Here is a 9123-nt window from a genome sequence, read left to right on the forward strand (position 1 = left end):
AACTATATTTTTGATCATGCCTCATAAAAACACACATGAAAGAGGATTTCCAGCACTGTTTCAGGAGGTGGCCAGAACAATGGAACAAGTGTATTCAAAATGAGGAGGAACATTTTGAGAGGGTTAATGATGATGTGTTTCATTGTTGTGATATGTTTTTTTAAATGTAAACATTCACTACTTTGGGGGTCACATCTTATATTTGAACAGTCCAGCTGTTGCAGAATCTGATAGCATCAACAAGAAGGAAAATAGATGACCCAAGGTCACTGAGGGTAGCCTCTTTAAGCCAGTGTCTATCTTTCCTGCTATTTGCGTCAGAGTGAGAATACCATTGAAAGCACTTCTACGTTGGCTCATGGCTGAGTCTCATGGCAGCTGTGTGAACAGCTCTGCATGGTCACATCGGTGAGCAGGGGGTTATCTCCATGTTCCCAGAGATTGGAAATCCTCCACAATCCTCCATGCCCATTCTAGTTTGCTCAGACTTTAAAATCTGGCTGAGTTACTAAACATCCAAATAGAGTCACTGGTACATTTTACATAACTGTTTCGTGGAGGTAGTAACCCTCAAGATGAACCCCCCCCACTTAGCAATTTATTTATTTATTTTTTGGTCTACGGAACATCCATCATATGTTTTCTCCTGGAGAAACCCTCTTTATGGATCATACAGAGAGCAAATAGAGTACATTGTATATAAAATGACAGTCACAGGTGATGCCTAATTTTTACAGTGAAGTTGTTTCCAAGATGTGATGCCTATAGAAGAGGCCCCTTTTGTGAACATCCTAAAAGTATGCCCTTCTGAGTGACTTGTGCTGCTTCCATTATGGTCCAGTGAGGTTTCGGAGTGCAGGCTGGCAGCGTGGTGTCACCTTTACTGCCTTATGTCCGGGATTCAGATCATCCTATCTTTTCTATTGGTAAACATGAGTTTTCCAGCTCAGTGTCTTAAAATCCAGTTACTGCAGAAATGTGCTGCATAATGGGCTTAATGATCCAGGACTGGAATAGCAGGGAACTGGAATGAGGTCTGTCAGGAGAGCTGTGCTATTTATATATGAGCAAAGCTTACACAGGCAGTTCTGCATTATCCTTGCCGCTATTAATAAGCTTGCACTCTTCGTGAGTAACTAATTTAAAATGAATCTTAGATGATTAAAAGTACCAAAAATGGAAAGGAACCTTGAACCATCTCTGCCCTCATAGCCCTGATAATTAATAGACAGTGTGTCCAGGATATAATATGACTGGCTGGTGATATGATTTATAATTGTTATCCTAACTGCAACCTTCAGTTGGTTCAAGCAGTATTTTCTCTGACCTCTGCAGGTCCAAGAACTCTGTTCCATGACATGAGCTGTTTTCCTTTCTCTACATGGTATCAGCTTGTCTTTTATTTCTAAATGTTGTGCAGCCATTAGGTTTGAGAGAAGTTCTGTAAGACTTTCCTCCACTTTCTCTTATCTCATTTGCATCTCTATTTTCTGAATCATGACTGCAATGAGTTTTATAATTTACTATACACTGTTCTCTGTGTGCGCTAATTTGACCTTTCTTGCATCTTGAGTCCTTCTCCATTATTGGGTATCCAGTAGGTAACACAGCTCTTTCTCAAGGTGGATGTACTGGTCAAACCTGTATTGTGGGTTAGTTTTCCAAATCCCCAACAATATAGTCCTTTATTGACGTTGAACATTAGGAAACTTCACAATTTCATAATCCAAGGAAAGTATACAAAATTACTAACCTGAAATGCACAAGGGGTGTTATCCACACAGTAAACTCTCAAATTGTAATCCAGAGAGTTACAGGACATGCAGCCAAAGACTGCCACCTTGAGTTGCTTCACAGCACAATCTGTGATTGGCTCTCCTGTAAGGGCATAGGTCCCAAAGCTATCAAGGAGTACATGGCATGCAAAGGGATCCAGAAGGCAGTAACAGGATGTGGATTCGTCCTCCACTGACATCACTTCCTGTTGGAGAAAGATGAATTAAATTGTCTGAGCCTGCAAACATGATAGGAGTTAGCACTTTACAAGGACATACACAAATAAACCAATACGAAGAAATATTTTTTTCAGAATAGTGTTATTATCTTAATTATCTGATGTTAAGCATGTCTCTTCTATTAAAATAATTGCTTACATAAAAAGCTGAATAAGTGGTTATGTTTAGTGAGTGATAATTTTATTTTGATTATAATAACAAAAATCACTTTGGAATTCCATTTCTGGTTAATGGTTCAATGTCACTCTTACAAAAACGTTGAACATTAACCTCAATTAAAAAAAAAAACTTTTTTATATGTAAAGTTCTATTTCAGAAAAATCATTTAAAATATCCTTAAAGTAGTGTTTATTTTCTCTTAAGCATTTTAGCCTCTTTCATTGCATTGAAATCATTCAGGAGGGACCATTAAATAAATGATTTGGATATAATATGCTGGAATGTTTTACCCTCTCTGATAAGAACTTGGGTCTGTGTGACTGGTTTGGGAGAGCATAAACATAACACCATCTGGATGGAAAAGAACCTGAGGAAGTGCTGAGAAGAGAAATTCAATGGGTAAAAATCAGGGCAAAGCAAACATAATGGGGAGGAGACCAAAACACGCTTCCTGTATGAACTGCAAGCCCCAAGACACTTTCCCCAGTGTGAGAACTGAATAGAGCACAGTTCATCAAGACATAGCTGGGCACAGGAAACGTAATCCACTGCAGCAGGTGAGAATGCTCTACTCCTTAAGAAATATGGTTCTCCTTTTACTTTTTCTGCCTCAAGCCCCTCCTGCAAGGCAAGAGCCCAGGCCTAGCAGGTGCGGGTCATTGTGTTCCAGCAAGATAATTCACTTGCCTTTATGCAAACTGACTTCAGAGGGACATAAAAGAATCCTTATCAGACAGATAAATCAGCACTTTTCACTTAAAATAGTAATTCCATTACACTTGTTCTCTGCTGCGCTGGTCTCCCTGGTTGGTAGCCCCTATTATGTGTCTTCCATTTGTGGCTTCTTTTCTGTTCTCGCTTGAGAATGTTCTCACATGCACTGGGAAACAGACGTTAGCACCAATCTGCAAGCCACTCATTAATTCACCCAACATACATTAATCCCTACTGTGTGTCCGATCAACCTAGTTAAGTTAGAATGTATGGGGGGCAGAGAGATGATACTGTGGTTTGTTTTCTGCACACAGCTGCCTCCCTGCCCAAGGCTCCTCCTTATGTCCAATATGTAAGGTTAGGCAGGGCATGGCCTGGGAGAAAGTGAAGGAGTCAGAGAGAAGGTGCACAGGTATTCCCAGCTCTGAGGATAATTCACAAGGAGACCAAATGAAATACTCTTTTCTTTTGATTGCTTGTTGCTCTTTTCCATTAGTATAGCAAAAAGCAAGCCAATGGCTTGAGAATTTTATGAAGCTCATGTCACAACTCCTTTGCAGCAAGGAAAGGTTTAAAACTTCATTGTGGTAAGAGAGGTGAAGCTGTCCAGAAAACCCAACTCTCATTTTATGGAAGAGGAGGACAAGGGCTCACCTCCCACTTGCCCTGCGGAGTCCTCTTCTTCAAGTGGATGTTCCAGTGCTCAGAGCTGACATCTGCACAGTGAGGAATGGTCAGCGCAAAGGGGGTGGTGACGATCATCTCCGGGGGGCCGCAGGTGACTTCTGGACTCAAGAGGACCTCAGGCCCCTCTGACTGCAGGCTTCATTGTGGAGAGGAGAAAAGGACAAGAGGAGGTGCCGTGAATGGGGATGCAGATAAAGGCTGGGAAATCCCAGGGGCTGAGCAAGGACCATCCAAGAGCTGCCTTCTGGGTAACACTTCATTTACCCACGGTGGCTCTGAAGAGTGATTGTTAATTTTAAACTCCTCAGGCACACATACCAAGCTGGATTTCAACCCTAGGTTTTGAAGAATAAATCAACAAAATGACAAATGCTTTTTTGGAACTATAGGGCAGAATCCAGGGACTCTAATACTGACTGGTGGGTGAAATATCAGGTGCTGAATCTTCTTTATTCTTTTTGATAATCATGTCAGTGATACAGTCAAAAGCATTCTACAAATGAGTGATATGCTAATATCATTACACTCAGATTACTCCTTACCACACATTGAATAATATTTTTAAAGTTGGTAAAATGATAAAACAAATTATTATGGAACAAAACAGTACTTCAAACATACAGAGATTGAGTATGTTTATTCTGGTTTGGAAAACATTTATTTTCTGTCAATGCATAATACATAGGTTGTATAGTGATAGCACAGTAGACAGTTAGTTATAAATGTGCATAATCAAGTACATAAATATATTTTTAAAATTCTTTCCTATTTCATATCTGAATAGAAAATCATTCCACCCAAACTTGATGCTCAGAATTTTTTGCATTATGAATTACTTTCAATGGAAAGGCAGTCAAGAAACAGATAAAAGAAAATGCAATTTAACAAAAGGAATAACACTTTATTGAATGCTTCACTTTGCATTTTCTTGGTGTTTCTTAAAATGCTGGGAAGCAAAGCCAAGGACTTTAGCACACCAGACCAGCACTCTAACGCTGAGTTGTACCCTGGCCCTCACTTCTGTTTTGAATCACTGCCTACAAACAGAAAGAAGAGATGGGTCATAGTGCCAAGGTGAGTGCAAGTAATTCAGAGATTTGCTTAATTTTCCCCCAACTGTGTATGTGTTCTTGAGTAAACTATAGGCTCATTTTTTTTCTTGTTTCCTGGGTTTTCATTTCTAAGAAATATGATACTGAATATAGCCAGTAAAGCAATTTATCACACAGAGGACCATGCTACATGAAATCTAGGATTGACGTTATCAAAGACATTGCTCACACCACCTAAGAGGACATTTATATATGTTATCCCTGATTAAAACAAGAATCAATGCTTGGGCCAAACTCAAAATGAAATCTGTTTCTAAAGGATGACACCTCTCTTGTGATCTTGAGTACATGTAAAATACTATTAATTTATGAATTCCTTTTGTTGCTATCTTATTTTCTCTCATGTTATTTGTGGTCAGACTTGAGCTCATTTTCCATAATTCGCTGCTGCGTGCAGAAGGATTATCTCCCGTGTGAGACAGGACAGGGCATTGTTATATTATTTTCCCCTCCCCGGGCAAACCTAGACTTGGCTTCAGAAACTTCTATCTTCCCTGAAGGCCAGACTCAGCTGCTCCTCCCTATGAACAAAGCTGAGTTCAAGTTGTAAACACGCTTGTATTTACCTTTAAGCAGTTGGTGAGACTGAAAAGCAGTGTATTAGCAAAGGAAAATGCTCTATAAAAAGTGAAGACCAGTGTACTCTAGGTTCGGAGAGTATCCAAGCAGCAAGCGCAGCAGCCCGCGTGCAGCTGCTGCCAGTGGCCATTCGCGAGGGCAGTGTCTTTTCTGTAATTGCTGCCTGCATCCTGCAGACGGGGATGGCAGGGATGCTTATGAGTGACCGATGACAAGCTCTCCTACAAGAACTATTTAATTGCTTTCAGAGAATCATCCCCCTTGTTGAACATATTGTTCAAACATATGGGGATTTGGGGAATTATTTAATGCCAAATGAACTGAAATCAGCTAATTAGCTGAACCCTCACACTCATTGTGGATAGCAAGACTCCTTTCAGCAATAACTTAACCAGCATTAGCGGGCAGAGGCAGTGCACACCGAATATTACAAGGACTCGGAGTAGGGGTTTTTCCATTCAACAGGCATGGGACATTTTCATAAGTGCCAAATAAGGAAATCAAGATTTACATCTAATCCTCCTATCATAAAAATAATGTCTGTGGGTGTCAGCTTCTTTCTGATGGAAAAAAAATAATCTCTCCATTTTTTTCCCCATGATTAATAATAATTTGCCCTTTCCTGCTACTTTTTCTCTGAGGTAATCAAGGAGATTTACAAACATTAATTAAAGCCCACCACACACCTGTGGGGGCAGGTGTTAGCTGCAGAAGGTCACAGAGAAATCAATCAAAAGGAAGGTGACACAATATCCCTATACTTCAGACTTACCAGCTCCTACTCTCTGAGACCAGATTACCCTTTTTTTCTTTATCATTGTTAGATTTCTGGCCAAACAGCTGCTCTTATGATACCTTGGGAAAGATGGGGGTGAGACTTGAGCCCCAGGGTAGACAGAGACAGAGGTTCAGCACATCTGAGTACAGGTTGGGGAGAAAAGCCTTTAAATGCATGTGAAAAAAAAAATGATGTTTTGTAAAAAAAAAAATAAAAAAGCTTAGATGACATTTAAGTTGTCTCATATTACGTAACACACGACGAAGCAGTATTCATGTCCCTGATGGGAAAAAAAAATGCAACACAGTTTTCTAAAAGTGTTTTGAGCTAGTTAAGAGCCATGAGTAATTAACACAATGATTTCAGGGCCATAGCATGATGCCCTTCACAGTGTCTTGTAGTTACTGTTTCCTGTAGGCCAAAAGCCCTCACTTCATGGGCTTCTGTGGCCTTTCCATTCTTCTCTACACACATGTGCCTACGTGTATAGGTGTATATGGACAGAAACACCCCTATTATTGGAATGCTGTGTCTGCACAGGAAAAAATAAATCAAGATCCAGGTCTTACGTCTGCAGATCTCTGCTGGCAGGGACAGCTAATTCAGTCAGTGGTCGCTGTATCAACATGTACTTTAACAACATTTTCAAGGTCTAGTGAATGAACAGGGTACGAATTGTAGGCGGCACCTGGACAGTGTTACTGGCCTGCCACTTTCATCCTTCCTGTCTCCACCCTGTACATCTGTCCTCGGTTTGGGAACCCTCATCATCCTGCTAAAAATGGTGGCTGTCTTTGCCCTGCAGGCTTGCTGTAGTAAGCCCCACTGCTCTCCAGGGACCTCAGGGGATGAGGTACGGGATGCCCACATGAGGTGGCACCCTTGGTGCTCCAGGCCTTTCTACAGATGATGCCTACTAAGAAAGGATGGCTTGGATAACTGTACTGCTGATTCCTGCTCATCTATTGAAGGGAGAAGTTAATGCTCTTTTGTTATTTTTGCTTTTATTTTCAAAACTTTTTGACCAATTGTGCAAGCTTGTATGTGGTCTTCCAAACAACTAATTTGAAGACAACAATATGCAATATAGCAATCATTGTTGAGTTTCTATAATTTTATTGAATGAATTTTTGTATCTTTTCTAATGTTTATTAAAACTATTTTAATTTCTAAAAAATAAAAGGAAGCTTCTTATGCCTGCGCCTTGATAATTGCTGCGTTCCTTACACCAAAAACTGATTTTTTCTCTGCAACACCACGTGCCTTTTTGTTTAGTATATGATCTATTTAGTATTATTTATCTTGCACATACTGAATGTAAGCTGTTGGAGCCTGAAGAATTTTTTAGATGTTTTTCTTATAATTGCATTGTTAGTGCCTATTATATATTCTGATTTCAAAATAGCTGTTGAAAGAAACATAGCAGCCAACTTAGTGGTTCCCACTGATCATCTCTAGGGCATTTTGAGCTATGCAAGAGGACACCAAAGCTACTAATGTAATTAATACAAAAGGAAAATTTCCATTAATCAATGGAGGAAACCATCAATTGACAAACAACCACAGTAATACAAAATTCAATCAAGCAACATAAATGGATGCTAATATAATTGGTGAATGCTCCAAGAGTACTAAAAACTATGTGTATGGTCTCAAAGTATCTTACCACATGGGACTTGCTATTTAGACAAAAAGTAAAGTATCAAAATATAGTCTTACAATGAGGAATTGTGGAAGACACCAATTAATATCTGTTATAAAAGTTAACGTTGTTAGTAAGAAGATGAAAGGACGGAATAAACCTTTGGCATCCATTATGTGACATTTCTGCCCAAAGAGCACAACCTGAATCTCCTGACAGGAAAACATCAGACAGGGTCAGCTCGAGGGACATTCTGCAAACCCCCTGACTACACTTAAAAACTGTCAATGTCGTGACAAAGATTCCTTATTCCAGATTAAAGAGACTAAAGACACGTGAAAACTGAATGCAATAAATTCATATGGATTTTCATTTGCTACAAAGGATATTGGATAACAGGTAAAATATAAATAAGATCTATGAACTATGGAATAAGAGTACATTAGTGTTAGCTGCTTGTGATTATGCTGTTATGTAAGATAACTTCTTGTTTGTAGACATACGTGCTGAAGTACTGGGGTAAAGCACACCTAACTCACATAATTCAAAATCTGCATATGTGTGCATACATGTGTATTATTTTTGTGCATATATGCACAGAGAGAGACAAATATGGCAAATGTAACATACTGGCATTTACGAATCTGAGCATAGGGAATAAGAATTCTATATTATTCTTGTAGGTTTTTGAAAGAATAGATACATGAGGATAGAAGAACTGGGGAAAATTTTTCCAGAGTTTGCACAATACATTCAGCAAAGCCACTGACTAGTACATAAAATGTGTACTAGAGCTAGCAGAGGGGATACAGCTGGTAGAGCTAGGGAATGAGCCCCACCACACCATGTAATAACTGCTGTGTCCCCGTACCGCTCCACAAGCCAATGTCAAAGCCAATGGTGAAGGTCAATGCCTGCAGCAGCTGCTGGCCATGGCAGGTGTGGAGGTATGTCCTGCTTCTGTACCTAATATTTTTTGACTGAATGCTAAAGTTGTAAAATGTCATTTCCTTCAAGCAAAAATAGAACAGTTCCAAGTCTGGTGAGGAGGTTTTCATCGTTGTGGTCTGCCACGCTGTGCTTGGTAATTATCCTTCCCTCCTTCCCTCCTTATGGTCTATGTTATAGACTAATGTAGGTTTGATCACCTTTACCCTGAGTATCATTCAGGAGTCCAGGCAGGAGAGTAATGATAGTTTTACTATGTCAGGTCCTGGGTTGGTACATAATTAAATCATATTTTAATGGAATAGACATAAAAGACAAGTAGATAGAAGCTGCTGTCTTAAAGTTAGAGCTCAAAAAGCAACATAGCTCCAGCCTCCTGCAGTTTCCTCCCAACAAGACACGGCTTTAAATATTATCATTTTCTTTTTCTCTTGCCAGTAAAACCCTCAGATTCTGACCTAATGTGCTAAAGTTGCTGTGGAATGAATA

General features: G+C 39.7%; 1 protein-coding gene across 1 annotated transcript in view; it reads right to left on the minus strand.

The window, feature by feature from the left end:
* Nucleotides 1-9123, minus strand: part of Unc5d (unc-5 netrin receptor D) — a 260172-nt gene that overhangs the window by 39092 nt on the left and 211957 nt on the right. The window contains exons 11-12 of the mRNA XM_023722024.1: nucleotides 3543-3711; nucleotides 1754-1981 (exon numbers count right to left, since the gene is read on the minus strand). Coding sequence (XP_023577792.1) covers nucleotides 1754-1981; nucleotides 3543-3711 — 397 coding nt within the window. The remainder of the gene's footprint in view (nucleotides 1-1753; nucleotides 1982-3542; nucleotides 3712-9123) is intronic.

The sequence above is a fragment of the Octodon degus genome, unplaced genomic scaffold, assembly GCF_000260255.1.
Source record: "Octodon degus isolate 3935 unplaced genomic scaffold, OctDeg1.0 scaffold00088, whole genome shotgun sequence".
Classification (NCBI taxonomy): Eukaryota; Metazoa; Chordata; class Mammalia; order Rodentia; family Octodontidae; genus Octodon; species Octodon degus.